The sequence below is a fragment of the Stenella coeruleoalba genome, assembly GCF_951394435.1.
Source record: "Stenella coeruleoalba genome assembly, chromosome: 16".
Lineage (NCBI taxonomy): Eukaryota > Metazoa > Chordata > Mammalia > Artiodactyla > Delphinidae > Stenella > Stenella coeruleoalba.
In genome coordinates this window covers 4735648-4750887 of record NC_137162.1, presented here as the reverse complement: position 1 = coordinate 4750887, position 15240 = coordinate 4735648, and the positions used below count along the sequence as shown (strand labels likewise).

Sequence of the window (15240 nt, the reverse complement as noted above, 5' to 3'; positions counted from 1 at the left end):
TAATTCCTTGCTTAGATTTCTCGATGGGAGTCAGAGCATGTAAACGTTTTCTGAAGCTGTTGCTATGCATTGCTAAGTTGCTCGTCAGAAAAAGTTGTACCAAGTTAACCACACACCCTTAACACAGTGAATGTGCATCTTTATCTTCACAACGTTGTATATTATGGGGAAAACTAGTTTTTTTCTACTTAAGTCTATTCATTTTAACTACAGTTTTAGGGATAGGACAGAATTTCCGTAGTTCTGTCCTTCTAGTCCTTCTTCCAGTCTGAAAATAATTTTATATCATGATACAAGCATTATATATGCTCGTTAGAAAAAATATCAAATGGAACTCACAAAAAATGGAAGAAAGCAAATATAATTTAAAAATTCATCCTAAAAGAAAAAATTGTGTTCATACTTGGGCAATAACTTTTATACCCATATCCTTATGCCCATACACGTTTATATTAAAATCAAGTTCTACTCTATGTTCTATTTCATAATCTTGTTAAAACTCTCAACAGTTTGTCATAGGACTCCCTTTCATGCCAATACATCAGGTTTACCATTGTATGAAGTAATCAGAATTTATTTATACATATCCTTGTCGTGGACATTTTAGTTTTAAGAGTTTTTTATATGGTACATTCTGCGTGTAAGTCCTTTACTAGATATATGTTTTGCGACTATTTTCTCCCAGTCTCTGGCTTATCTTTTCATATTCTTTGTAGTATCTTTTGAAGAGAAAAATTTTCTAATTTGGCTGAAGTCTAAGTATCAATTGTTTTCATTTTGTGGATTGTGCTTTAAATGTCATATTTAAGAAATCTTTGCCTAACCCAGGATTGCAAAGGTATTTTTCTCCTATGCGCTCTTCTAGAAGTTTTATCATTTAAATTCCCACATTTATGGTTATTTGCTTATTTTGAGGTTTTTTTCTTAATAGAGTATGAAGTAATGGCTGAGATTCATTCTTATACATGTGGGGATGCAATTGTTGCAGCTTGATTTCTTGAAAAGATTACCCTTTCCCTGATAGATTGTCTTGGCATCTGGCATCTTTGTTGAAAATCAGATGGCCACATTGTGTGGGTCTCTTTCTGGATTCTCTATTGCAAAGTCTTTCTTCCCAGCTCTGTGTCAACTCCAGGAACTGTTTGTCACACTGCTTTCCACCGGCTCTTTTCCTGTGACCTCAGATGGCTTCCTCTCACCCTTATGGACCAGCATGCAACCAAAGATTTGAGGGATCTCCCTGCAGATCTCTAGAGCTTGCCTGGGCAGCCATCTCTCTCCAGGACTCTACACCACCCATTTTAGCCACTTTTGCTTCCCCAAACTCTGATCTCTTTCTCTTCAACTCCAGATGATTACTGGCTCTTCCTGGTTTCTTCTCTTGCACCATTGCCTGTGAATTCCTCCTTGAAAACTCCCTGGTGCAGTGGTCAGTAAAACCTCATTTTTTTCTTTTCTTTCAGGAATTAAAGCCCTATTCTGCCTAATGTCCAGTGTCTAGAAACCCTTTTTTTTTTTTAATATATATAATTTTCTGTTTTATTACTGGAGGGCCAATCTGGTCCCTGTTCCTCCATCAGGGTCAGAAGAAGCAGTCAGCTTTTATTCTTGAACGACAGCATGGCTGCTACATTTTCTTCCCCTCAAAATTTTGTGCATATTACTCTGTTGTCTTTTGACATTGAATGTTGCTGTGGAAGAGTCTGAGGTCAGCTTTATTTCTTCTCTCTGACTGTGACTTTCTTATTCTGATAGCACAATGATAAAAGCCTTTATTCATGAAATGCAGTAGCTTGACCTGAATACATGTTGTATAGATTGTTCTGCATCATCTTTTTTCTCATTCTTAAGTTATTTTTTTAATCTGTTCCCTCAGCTCATGGCAGATACATTTTTTCTGTATCATATTTCTGAATTGTGAGCCCCATTTGCTGAAATCTTACCTTGAGGCACATCAGTCATTCTTGGGTTGGGTTATCTTTGACCTGCACATCCACCATCTCTCTCTAATTGCTTTGGTCTCTTCACCTTCTTCCTCTGCACTCACCATCACTCTCCTCTGTGGGAATAGCTAGTCTTTTTCTAGCTTATGTATTTAACCTGAAATTGTGCGGTTTGGAGTTTCAGTTTGTTTCTATTGTTTTATTATCTCATTATTCATTTCTTATTTTAATAAATTCTTCTTATTATAAGTCTTTACATAGCATAATACATGCAGAGGAAACTGTTCATTGGATTTTGTTTTCCCAACCCCAGAGGGTTTACTCCGTCTTTGTTTCCTTTGGCTGTATGCTTATGTAGTCCCCTTGGCATTTCTTTTTACCTTGCTTATGCTTAACCTGGGCAGTTCTGTCCAACCATTGCTTTGTTCTAACACATTGTGAGTGATTTCCACTGATATTCTTCTTACCTTCTCTGGGCTCACTTTGTCTTCTCTTCACCAAGCTTCAGTTTTTGGCTGGCTGACTTTCCTTCACTTTTTCCGCTGAATGCATCCAGGAGGAAAGAATGTACAGAGCTTTGACAAAATACCTAAATCAAGTTGACTTAAGCTCACATACGTTTCAGGTAAGGGAAGTCCCATGCATAACCTGCTACAGGGCCTCAAACAAGGTCACCTGTCTTGTTCTCTCTCCTGGTTATGTTTCTTTTGGATCTGCTCCTGAGTTCATGGACTTTCACCCTTGTCCAGAACTTTTATCCTCTAAGCTTTAAGTTATTGCAAAAAATAATTATATGCCTCTACCCCAGAAATCTCTTGACATTTTATTAGCTCTAAAGCTGTCACACACATACCTCTTAGAGATGGGGGGAGGTGGTCTTGGTTTTGATTCATTTGAGTTTGGGGAGGCAGAATCTGTGATCTTGCTTCAAGTCAAGGACCTTTTCCAACTAGGTTTGGGAATCTCAGAGGGCTTGACACTGGGGACCGTCTCCCACTCTGTTAAGAGTGAAAGATGTCCGGGGACTCCCCCAGGGGCAGGGCTTGCATGAAGTATGGGCTGAGATAGACAGAGCTGGGTGTGGCAGACAAAAGAAAAGTGATGTCAGAGCCTGTGGTATAGAGGCTGCTGCAAATAGAGCACAGTCCGGAACACAAAGACTTCATAGACTGGAGAACAAGACCAAAATCTGGGTTGAAGTTCATGTCAGTGCCTGGGCAGTGGCCCTGGCTCCAGACTTCCCACAATTCCATCATTCCAGCTCTACTGGTGCCATTTTTGACAGATGTGAATTCCCACCTCTAATTCCTTAATATTTTTTCTATATTCATATTTTTACAAATTAATTGGCTATGATACTATCTCCATTAGCCTACTTGTCATAAAAGCTCAGATGATGTACCAATATGAAAATAAATACATGAAAATAAATATGCAACTCATATCTGAAGTTTAAAAATGGCCGTTTTGTACTGTCTGCCATATACAATCATCTCTACCTTCCTCCACAACATATCGTTACTAAAGGATTCTTGCTTTGGAAAGTGCTAGTCTAGCTGATAAAGCACTGGGACCAGCCGTTAGCTTTCTTGTTTATTTCTACAATTTAAGGCTGCTGATTTCTTCTTTTGTTTGTCATGTGGGTTATTAAAGGTTAACTTTTTTTTTAAATCGCAAGTATACATCTTACAGCACCTAGAACTCTAAAGAATATAACAGGATTTATTTTACTATTTTTAATTAATTCGTGTACATTTCACTTTTGTTATAAAATGTATGTAGACTGTGTGTACTTTGGGATCATTTTAATAGAGAAACTGCCTAGACGTACTCATAATTTTCCATTAAAGAGGCAATTAAAAATTTTTTTCATTATTAATTTCTTTATTTTTTATAAAAGTATAGTTGATTTACAATGTTGTGTTAATTTCTACTGTACAGCAAAGCGACTCAGTTATATACATATATATTCTTTTTCATATTCTTTTCCATTATGGTTTATTACAGGATATTGAATATAGTTCCCTGTGCTGTACAGTAGGACCCTGTTGTTTATCCATCCTATATATAATAGTTTACATCTGCTACTCCCAACTCCCACTCCACCCTTCCCCCACCCCCTCCCCATTGGCAACCACAAGTCTGTTCTCTATGTTTATGAGTCTGTTTCTGTTTTGTAGATAAGTTCATTGTGTGGTATTTTAGGTTCCATATGTAAGTGATATCATATGGTATTTATCTTTCAAATAGGCAATCTTTTAATACATAAAAGCCTTTCTTAACATTGCAATACTTCCGGAAATTAAACATTTAAGAACTAAATTTCTATCCTGCTTTAATAGCTGATAAGAAATAGCTGTCTATCTCTTATTTACCAAGAGACTTTCCTTGGTGTCTCAGTGCTGTGTTATATTCTATTACCAACATTTTTCCTCAATTCCTGAAGCAAATCAAAAGTATACACAAGGCAAAACCTAGGTGGATACTAAATCATTCCACAAGTAATAATGTTCTGTGGATTATAGACACTAATTTCGTGGTGAAAAATAAAGAAATTGTCATTTCATTCTGCCAGAAATCCATTGAAGGTCTTCAAGTTTTTCAAAGAAGTTGAGGAAAAAATATACTTTTGCCAAAGCATAAACATTTATGATTTTTTGAGTGGGGAATAGGAGGGAATTCCATGCATCCCTTGAAGCAGATCATGGAAGGTGCTGAATTGTTTTATTATTTGTCCTTCCAATGGTATTTACTCCAGTTTCTATATGTCAGTTTACTTAAGGGATTGAATCAAACTTTCTTAATCATATAAGAAGAGAAGTAATTAATGCTATTTGTCATTACAGGTAGAATGGTAACTGTACTCACACTCACATAGTGAAAACTTATTTCCAAAGAATCACACGCACACACTCACACACACACACACACGTATTGCTAATCTATTTAAAAAAAAAACAACCTGGATCCAGTGACCAAGAATTCTATATTCACACATATACTCATATACTTGAAACGACATATGAATGACATATAACAAAGATATTCCACACAGCTGTTTTTGTATTAGAAAACGACTGGGAATAACCTATGTGGTCTACAACAGAAGCAGAGTTAAACACATTCTGGGGCAACCTCATATGGAGTAAAATGTGGCTAAAATGGCTAAAATGAACCAGTGACTAAAATGAATGAAGTAGGTCTATAAGTACTACTATGGAAAAATACCCATATCTTGCAGTTTAGTTAACAGAAAATTCATATATATACATATGTTTGCAAATGCCTAATATTCCTCTGGAAGATTAGACAAGAAACTGGTAACTAACTTTGTCTCAAAAAAAAGGCGAACTGGTTGTCTGGGGAACAAGGAAGCAAGGAGACTTGTTTTTCATTATTTCACTTTTTGAACCTTTTTCATTTTGAGCCATGTATATGTGTTCCCTATTTTTTTAAAGTATAAAGTTAACTGCTCTTTAAATAACATAACCACATAACTAAACTATTACAATTCTAAACAGCACATAACATAAAACTTGAATTCACACACACACACACACACACACACACACACACACATATATATATATACACATATATATTAGTTCATTCATTCAAAAATCATTCACTCTGCACCATTTAAGGTGCTTGGTAGGGGCTAAAGATGCAAAAATGACTTAGACCAAGCCTTGGGGGAAGGGCTTCATATAGATAATTACAAAACAATGCAATAAATATTTAAAATAAACGTAGGAAATCCTGTGTTAGCCATGACAAAGTAAGGATATCAAACTTATCTTCCCGCCATATAAAAGTGTATAAAACTGGAAAAACACACATGGTAAAGTTTTTTTGTTGTTGTTTTGTTTTGTTTTGATCAGTGGAAGGCTGTGATCCTTGAAAGAAAGGAAACATATGAAATGATTACAACATTAACCCCAGCATTCTGACTGGGAAGTTTTCTAAACTGCAGCACAGAGAAGTAAAGCCCAAAGAGAGAGCAGCTTTGTGTCTGAGTAGAGGAACAGAAATCAAAGTTTGTGGCTACTGGGGAGGCTGGAATATGTGAGACAGGGTGCCAAAGCAGAATAAATCTGTGTAGAAAAGAAGTTCTAGAGGTCTGCATAAGAGCTCCTGAAGTCTTCCGTAGAATACTAACTCGTACATTATCAGGATGAGACTTCAGTGAAGTCTGTCATAAAACTGGGGCTACTCTCACCTAGAAGGGTTTCTACAGACTTATTCTAACAAAAGCTCAAGCAATCTAAACTCTCAGGAATGTTGCATCCTGCAAACGATTAAAAAAAAAAATAGACCTGTAAAGGAGCAGGAAAATAATCAGGACCAAAAAACTCAATAGATGCACATTCAAAGATGACATAGATGTTAAAATTAGCCAAGAACTTATAAGTGCTATAATGAATATATTCAAGGATTTAATGGAAAAGCTGAATACAATAAACAAACATATGAAGAAACTTGGCAGAGAAATAAAAATTAGTTTTAAAATAACCAAATAAAAATTCTATGACCTAAAAATACAATATCTGAATGAAAATTTCACTGGGTGGATTTAAGAGAAGATTAAGCTCTGTAAAAGAAAAGATTAGCAAGCTTAAATATATAGCAATAAAAACTAGGCAAACTGAAATACAGAGGAAAAAAATGGCTTAAAAGTTTAAAGAGCTTCAGTGACTTATGGGACAATATTAAGCTATACCATGTACATATAAATGAAGTCCCAGAAATGAGGGCAGGCAGAAAACATTTTTGAAGAAATAATGGCTGAAAAATCCCCAAATTTGATGAAAACTATAAACTAGGTATTATAAACTATATTATATACCTTATGAACAAGAAGTACAACTAATCCCAAGTGTGATAGAGACAAAGAAAACTGCACTAAGACATATTTTAATCAAATTTTTAAAAAAACAAATGAGAAAATCTTTGAAGCAAAGAGAGAAAAAAGATACATTACCTAAATTACTGATATAGGTAATAAAGCATGAAACTCAAAGAGGTTTCGCTGTGTGAAAGAAACTAGAAATTAAAAAAGTATATTCTGTACGATTCCATTTATATGAAGATCTAGATCAGGTTAAACTATCTATGGTAATAGACATCAAAGCAGGTGCTGTCTTTGGCAGGAGTGGGAGATTTTCTGGGAAGAGGCATGAGAGAACTTTTTGGGGTGATGTAAATGTTCAATATCTTGATAGATGCATTTGTCTTTATTTATTAAAGTGTACATTTAGGATCTCTATAATACATGATATATTATTCAACAATGAAAAGTAATCCAAGAAGAAAAGGGTAAAGGGAAATTCCAGCAAAGGGTCTGTCCTCATGATTTCACTGGTTAGTAAATGTTAATACTTGGGCATAACTTGGGAAAAGAGGAGGGAGTAGGATAGATGGGTAATGTAAAAATGGAAAGTTCTGGATCCACTAGAGTTACTCATTCTGGCACATTCTAGAGATTGGAATAGCCAACCATCCTGAGTTTTCTCTATGTGGGGACAGGTCCTGAAATCAGTCTTCCTGGGCTTCCCTGGTGGCGCAGTGGATAAGAATCTGCCTGCCAATGCAGGGGACACAGTTTCGATCCCTGGTCCGGGAAGATCCCACATGCCGTGGAGCAACTAAGCCCGTGTGCCACAACTACGGAGCCTGCGCTCTAGAGCCCGCGAGCCACAACTACTGAAGCCCACACGCCTAGAGCCTGTGCTCCGCAACAAGAGAAGCCACCTCAATGAGAAGCCCGCGCACCGCAAGGAAGAGTAGCCCCCCCCCCCCCCCCCCCCGCTCTCTGCAACCAGAGAAAGCCCTCGCGCAGGAGCGAAGACCCAATGCAGCCAAAATTAAGTAAATAAATAAATAAAAATTAAAGAAAAAAATCAGTCTTCCTTCCTTGCCCTGTTCTGTAGCCAACAGTCACCAAGACCTTCTGATTTTATCTCCCAAATTTGAGCAATTTTATGTTAATGTTTCTGGACAATGTTTAAAAGCAAACTCTGATTTCTGTCTACATACCAATTTTGCCTTTTTTGCTTATTCTTCTAGAGACCATTTCTGGCCTCAGCATTTTAACTTTGACTGGCATCTGTTGAGCCCTTAAAGCATGACGGGCATTATCTGGGTTACTGCAGAGAAATCCAAAGGCCGGGTAGGGTCCTCCAGTCCTCCAGTAAAAGGGAAAATGAGACACATAACTACAGTTAACATTACCAGACACAGGAAAACTGCCTCCAGCTGTGTTTTAAAGGAAAGGAGCTGCATGGCTTGGTGAAGGGGAGGAGGTGAGAGACAGGTGGGAGGACGGTGTATGTGAAACCGATGGTGGTTTAAACAGGAAGTGCGTCAGGGGCTAAAGAGGAAGCTGTGGAGGTAAGAAGGGCCATGTCCTGGGGTCACGGAAGATGAGAGTACGTAGGTGTTCAGGATGGCAAGAGGCTGGGGGTGGTCCTCAGAGCCTAGGAGGGGAAAAAGGGAATTGATTCTGATGTCAGGAGGGGCCTTGAGCCCATGAGAGATGGAAGGAAGATGGATATGGAGGGTCAAGGGGCTTCCGAATGGGAATCAACACAACCCTGGATCGATGTCTCTGACGACACACTCTTGTACGACAATGATGAATGTCTTTAGACTTCAGAGGTGGAGGGATATTGCTTAATTCCGGGAAGAATCGCTGGGGTCCAGCAGAGAGGATCTCCCCCGGAGAGAGGCACCATCTGCCCCTCATCATGTTCCCCCAGCTGCTGACTTTCCAACAGCAGATGTCTGACAAAGGCAACTTGTTTCTCTCTTCTTGCATCACAGTCTCTGCCTCTGCAGCCCTGCAGGGTTAACAAGCAAAACTGTGCTCATCAGAGTTTGAAGTGATCGCCTCCTGTACAGAAGGCTGGCTCTGGAGGCCACCACGGCAGGGACATTGACAGCTGGGTGGAGTCACTGGGCTACCTAGCCCCAGCTGACTTGGGCTGTTCCCCCAGGGCGCGCTCAGGAGGAAGCCGCCCACCTGCTGGTCTCCAGGGTGACCAGGCTGCCTGGCGCTGGGGCTGGCGCCCCTCCTCTGTTCTGTCAGCCCACAGGCTTTTATTGGGCACCTCCTGGCTATCCTGCTGCAACAGGAGCTGGAGATGGAGAGGTGATGGGGAGAGGCACAGCGTGGGAGAGGCACAGCGTGGACGCTCTTGGAGCTCACAGCCCTGAGAGACGGGGAAGGAGGGGGCCGTGACTGACGCCCTATAAGTGAATTCACCTTGTGAGAGAGGACCCGAGGGGAGGGGTGCAGGGTGATTTTCCAGAGGCAGTCAGGAAGAAGGTGCAGGCCAGGTACCAAGGAGGGGAGTCTCAGGTGGGGAAGAGCTGGGCTCTGACCCTGAGAGATGGACCTGGGGGCTGGAGCCCAGGGAACGGGGTGAGGGGCTCAGGAGCCGCTGAGACGTCAGGCAGAGCCTCCCACGCGTTTGGATTTTATTCGGAACGAAGGCTTTTAAGCAGAGGACTGGCAGGACCGGGTTCCATTCATAGGGGTCCCTCTGGATGGTGTGCTTAGAATGGATTGCCTAAACAACAGTGAGTCAGAAGTTGGCGGACCACTGCAGTCATCAGTGAAGGCAGTGGAGTGGGGAGGAGAGGCACATTCAAGAGGCGTTTTGGAGCTAGACAGGAAGTAGACGTAGGGATGGATTAGAGGTGGGAGGGGAGGCGGAGACAGGATGCCTGCCGAGAAACAGAGTCAGAGCAAGAGTTGGGTCTGCCATGGTAGACAGCCAGGAGGACCAGAGCCTGGAGGAGACCACCGGACGGGCTGTGCTTTCTGGAGCGCCCTGCATAGACATGGTGTTTTAAAGTCCTGGTGCTGGACAAGATCCCCCAGGGACAGCATGGACAGGGCAAGGCAAGAAAGTTGAGTTCAAGTTCTCCACTCTTTGACCCCTCTTCACACCCTGTGGAAAGGAAGTTGCATTGTGGATGGTCTCAGCCAATAGGTGGCCATCCTGCTCAGCCTTTGGGGTCTACAGCTCTGTCCAGAACAGGTCCCAAGTGTCTCAGAAGGTGGTCTGCTGGCTACTGATACAAGGTGGGGCAACACACCCCAAATAGCACCTTCTCACATTGGCTCCTTCATTCAGAAGCCATAATGAGTGAGGTCCCTGCAACAGGGATGCACTATCCTTCATGGGGGCGGGGGCCTTGGACCAACGTGGAGGGCACAGCAGGAAGGCTCAGAACCAAGATGAGACAACATGTATCCTTTCTGCCCTTCCCCATGGAATCTCCTTTACTCTGAAACCTCCCTAAATAGCTTGCAAGAGGTCACCTGGAAAGCGGTCCCCCAGAAGAGCCGGTCCAGACCCCTCTGGCAGTCGCTGTTCCTCCTGCGTGTGCTGGATATTGCCTTAACGACAAGGAAGCCCTTTTCAACATCCACCAAGTGGCCACCCTTATTCCCGCTTTACAGAGGAAGATACCAGCTCAGGAGATTTCCCGGCTCTCCCTACTTCTCCGAACCAGAGGCAGTACAGGGTGCCTGCCCTCTGCTCTCCTGGACCGATTGCATGGCCCAGAGCTGGCGCCCAGCCACGCCACTTCCTGGTGTCCAGGGCCAAGGCTGGGTAGGGCCTTTCCCGCTCGTAAAAGTGGCTGTCACACCCTGACCCCCTACATGATGCCTGGGTCCGGGCACTGGGGCCCCGGCCAGGGTCTCCGCGTGGGGCACCAGCCTGGGCTATAACGTCCAGGATGGCCGAGTCCCTGCCGGGCGCCGGCCATCCCTGCGGGGCGGAGCCGCGGCCTCAGGTGGGCCGGGCGCCGGGTGCGCTCCCCGCGCCGGACACCAGGCGTCGCCCCCGCTCCTCGCGGCGCCGGGCCCCCGCCCCCGCCGCGGAGCCCGAGCCGAGCGGCGCGCAGGAGCAGCGGGAGCGGCCGGACAAATTTCCTGCTCGGCAGCGGGCGGCGCGGGTGCGGCGGCGGGCGGCGGCGCCCGGACCCCGCGGCCTCCGCGCGTCCCCACGAGCCTCCTGCGCGCCCGGCGGGGACGGCGGGGCGCCCCGGAGGGCGGCGGGCGGACGCCCGGGAGATGCGGAGCCGCCGCGGCGGCGGGATCGGCGCGACCGGACCGGCCCCCCCGAGGTGAGCGTGCGTGGGGTGCGGGCCGGGGGCCGCGCGCCCGGGGCGGCCGGAGCAGGCCGGGGACGCCGCCTCGGCCGCCGCCGCGGGAGCGGCCGCGCCGGGGTGCCGGGTCCCCGAGCCCGGTCCCTGCCGGCCCGCGGCGCGTCCGGTGCCAGCGTCAAGGGACCGCGCGACCCCGGCCCTCGGGCCCCGGACCCCCAGCCCAACTTGGCGACCAGGTTGGCAGCTCTCGCGTTCCCTCTGGGTAAACGGACCAGAGGAGCGTGTGTGTCTGCGGGTGGCGACGGCGCTGGGGGGACGGCGACAGTGAGGACGCGTGTGAAAGCAGGGGAGACCGACAGGGGGGTGCCAAGCGGGTGTGTTGGGGGCTGCCGCACGCAGGGGTCGAGACGAGACGGGCGCCTTTGGAGGAAGCGACTCCGAGTTGCACCAACTCCGGAGGGGCGTGCGCTGCTGTCCAGGCGCCCCTTGCCTTCCCAGGGAGGGGAACGGAGTGGGATGCCGCTGGGGGCTCAGAGATGCGGCAGGGAGTGTGGGGGAAGTGGGCAGGCCCCGCTGGCCCAGGCCGGCCCGCGGCGTCAGCGGGGTGACCTGTCAGAGTTCCTGGGCCAGAGGGCAGTGCAACGCCAAGCCCGCGGGCTTCCCGGGACCATCTGGGAAAGGCCAGACAACCCCTAGGATGGAGAGGCGTAGCCAAGCCCTGAGTGAGTGTGCTGGACTTGACCTAAATTCCTTCCTGGCATGGCAAACCTTTCTAGAAAGGTGAAACAATTATACTGGCAGAATTGTGATATCGATCTGTCGCGGAAGAGGACCTCTCTACCAGAGTTTCAACCCAGGAAACTCAAGGCAAGCGGAATCCGGCTCTGTGTGTGCTTGTATTCTAGAGTGAGAGGTGGCAGAACTGGATCAAAACCGGCAAAGGCTGGTCACGTGTTTCAGAAGTCTCTGGGCCCATGTCCAGCTAGCTCCTGACCCCTGGTGCCTCTTGACCCAGGGTCCCTGGAGATCTTTGTGTCTGGAAAGGTCAGTGAATTCCTGCCTCTGCAAAATAGACTCATGCCCGTATAAACTGTGGCAGGGAGGGGGTCAAGGGAGGTCCGTGCCTTTTCAGAACCAGAGCTCGCAGCCAGAGGAGGGTGTGAAAGGGTGGGTGCCGGTGGCCCAGGCTGCCTCCTGACTGCCATGGTCACTCATCCTTCGTGGTATGGGGCAGAGCTCTGTGTGCGAATAGGACTGAGATCTGGGCTTTCTGAGCACAGGCTCTAAGCCTTCGGGGAGCAAAGGGCCAGGTGGTGACATGAAACAGGCCCTTCCCCAATGTGACACTGCCTCTGACCATGATCTCAGGGGCTGAGGTCTTTGTTCATTGGTGTTAGTGATGCCTGTGAACCAGCAACTGCCCCTCCCCTCCCCACAAAATCCCCAGACTTTCCATGTGTCAACGAGACTTAAGAGCTAGATTTGTCCCTGTAGAAGGCCAGATGAATCCAGATGGTTTTAGATTTAAAGCCATACCTAGTTAGCGCCCCCAGCCAAGTGAGTTGTGGGCAGTGGTTGAGGAAGTTCATGTTACTGTCACTGTGATGCCTCCCGGGACGCCTGTGGAGGCACAGAGGGAATGTGAAGCATCGTGGTCAGGTCCACAATCCCTGCACGGGGGCCACTTCTCACTTCTGTGGAGGGACACCTGGCCCCGAGATGGCCAGGGACAGTGCCTCCAAGGAAGCCTGCAGAAGCCTCCCGGAGCTCTGTGTCCTCGTGCTTTACCCCTTCCCGTCCAGGGACGTGTGTGTGAGCAAATCATCAACCCCTGAGAGTGGCTGCAGCAGCCGTAGGATGGGGGTCCGGGGTCCGCAGAGGGGGCGTATTGAAGGTGGATGTGTGAGGAGTTGACAGCAGTTGATGGTTGGTTAGCAATGAAGCTGGAACGTGAAAGTGGGTCTCCTTTGAACTGTGCCCCCGTTGGTCCACTTGTCTCTCCTTCTGCTGCCGTCATCCCAGTCCAAGCCATCCCCCTTTTAGCAAAACTCCCTCCTTCCAGGTCAGAGGCACATCCTAGCCCAGACCAGTCCTCTGCAATTCCCAGGCTCAGGTGCCCACTCTACCTTTCTTCTGGGATGTCAAATGCCCCCAACTCAACATGTCCCAAATCAAACTTGTGAACTCCCCTGACCCAGCCCAACACTTTCCTAATGTTTTCTTTATCCGTCTAATCACACTAGCCTCCACCCTGCTGTGGAAGAACATGTTGGATTGTCATTTCCCTGAGGACCATACTGTGTCCTCCGTGCCCAGCCAGGCAGGTACCTGACAGGAGGCTCTGAAAACCATCACTGGACGGATTGAAACGTTTTAGGGGCGCATCTGCGGATGTGGGGAGTTTGTGTCTTTTTAGGGCATGTCCGTTGTGGTTGATAGGCAACTACTCTTTTTTTTTTTTTTTTAATGTGATTGAACTGGATCCTGGAGAGATAAGAGAGGTCTGTCCAGGGACCACATTGACAGTGTTTCCGGAGATGCCCGACATACTTGCTAAAATGACTGTCTGACCTGGACCAGAGTGACCTCAGATGACCTCCCAAGGAGGCGGGCTGGAGATCAGTCAGGAGCCCCATGGACGCCGTCCTCTGTTCCTTTATTTGACATGTCTTTTTCGTTTATAATGTTTGAGTTACACTTACAGAGGTTCTGCTTTCAAAACAAGAACAAACATATCCATTAGGATAAAGACTGGCCTTCTTAATATTTGATTATCACTAGGAAGAAGCTGCGTGTTCCAAGATCGCCTTCAGCACTTCTCTTGGCGTGCCATCTCCTAGTGAACCAATGGCCGTGTGCTCCCTGAAGGCACCGCTATGCTTTCCAGATTCTCAGAGATGGAGCCTGCTCAGCCCCCTACTCTGAATCTCCTTCCCCTTTATCTCCATCTTCGGGACTCCTACTCATACCTCAAGGCCCACAAATGCCTGTCTCCACAAAGCCTTCCTAACCTCTCTCCATAAGAGATATCTCTCTTCCTTTTAGTTCTGTAGAAGGTTGCCTGTCCTGAAGCAGCTATGAGAATCTGTTTTGATTTCCAGTTGACTTGTTTATCTCCTCTACCAGGTCATTTGTGTTTTCAGGGTGGAAGGTATGTCTCTGAGAGCCTGGACTTTGGGTTCAGGTATGGATTCAAATCCTGGTTCTGGTATGACCTTGGCTGAGTTATTCAAGATTCATGCCTCAGTGTTCTCTCCTGTAGAATGGGAGTGATAATCTCTACTTCACAGGACTGTTGTGAGAGTGACAGTTGATGCATATAAAGAACGAGGCACATGGCTGGCACTCCGTAAACTGTGGTTATTAGTCCCCTCCAATACCCGAGGCTGTGTATCGCATGCAGTAAGAAACAGTGATGTTTGAATGAATACATGAACAAACTCAGAGTCCACATGAGTAGATAGATACCTTTTGTGTGCCTTCCACAGCGCTAGATCAAATCAATACGGTGGGACATGCCAGTTAACGATGTTTTTTTGCGTGATAACTTGAGAGATGATGTAAAATTTGCGTGATTAAGTATTTTAATCTGTGCTCCATGAACAGATCCGTTCTTCAACACACGCCATTGACTCTTCAATGTGCGAATGACCTGGTAGGCGGAGGTGCAGTGTTTTATGTGCATTAGCCTGGGTGCACGGGCTGCATTAAACCAGGCTGTGTGCTGGATGCAAGTGAGCCAAACCCGGCATCGAGAAGCGGTGTGTCTAGAGCCAGCGTGGCCCCAGGGTCAAGAGAATGGCTTCTAGACTAGAAAACAAACTGCCCCCCAAACGCTCAGAACTTCACTTTTCTTACCTCCAAAGAGAGACGTGTGGCACCGGGCCATCTCTGAGCCCCTCCTAACCCCAGTGTGCTGGTCGATTTCACCCAATCCACGCTGGTCCGGGCGGTGCTGCCGCCGACCGCACGCCCGGCTGCATCCACAGCTGGGCGGCCTCCCGTTCCCGGTTCATCGCAGGGGCCACATCCTCTCTGTGCTGGGTACCAGATCTACCCAGAGTAGGATTAGGCTCATGGGTGTGTTCAGCAGGGTGTTAGTTTTACATGCTGACCCCAGACATACCGAAAGGCTTTTTTGGGAGAGTTAACGTCTCACTGTTGTGCCACTTGG

General features: G+C 46.4%; 1 protein-coding gene across 2 annotated transcripts in view; it reads left to right on the top strand.

The window, feature by feature from the left end:
• Window positions 1-10426: 10426 nt before the first annotated feature.
• PTPRE (protein tyrosine phosphatase receptor type E) overlaps window positions 10427-15240 on the top strand; it is a 165163-nt gene continuing 160349 nt past the window's right edge. For both annotated transcript variants that reach the window (XM_079899727.1, XM_079899726.1), the window contains exon 1: window positions 10427-11084. In XM_079899727.1, coding sequence (XP_079755853.1) covers window positions 10695-11084 — 390 coding nt within the window. In that variant the 5' untranslated portion in view covers window positions 10427-10694. The remainder of the gene's footprint in view (window positions 11085-15240) is intronic.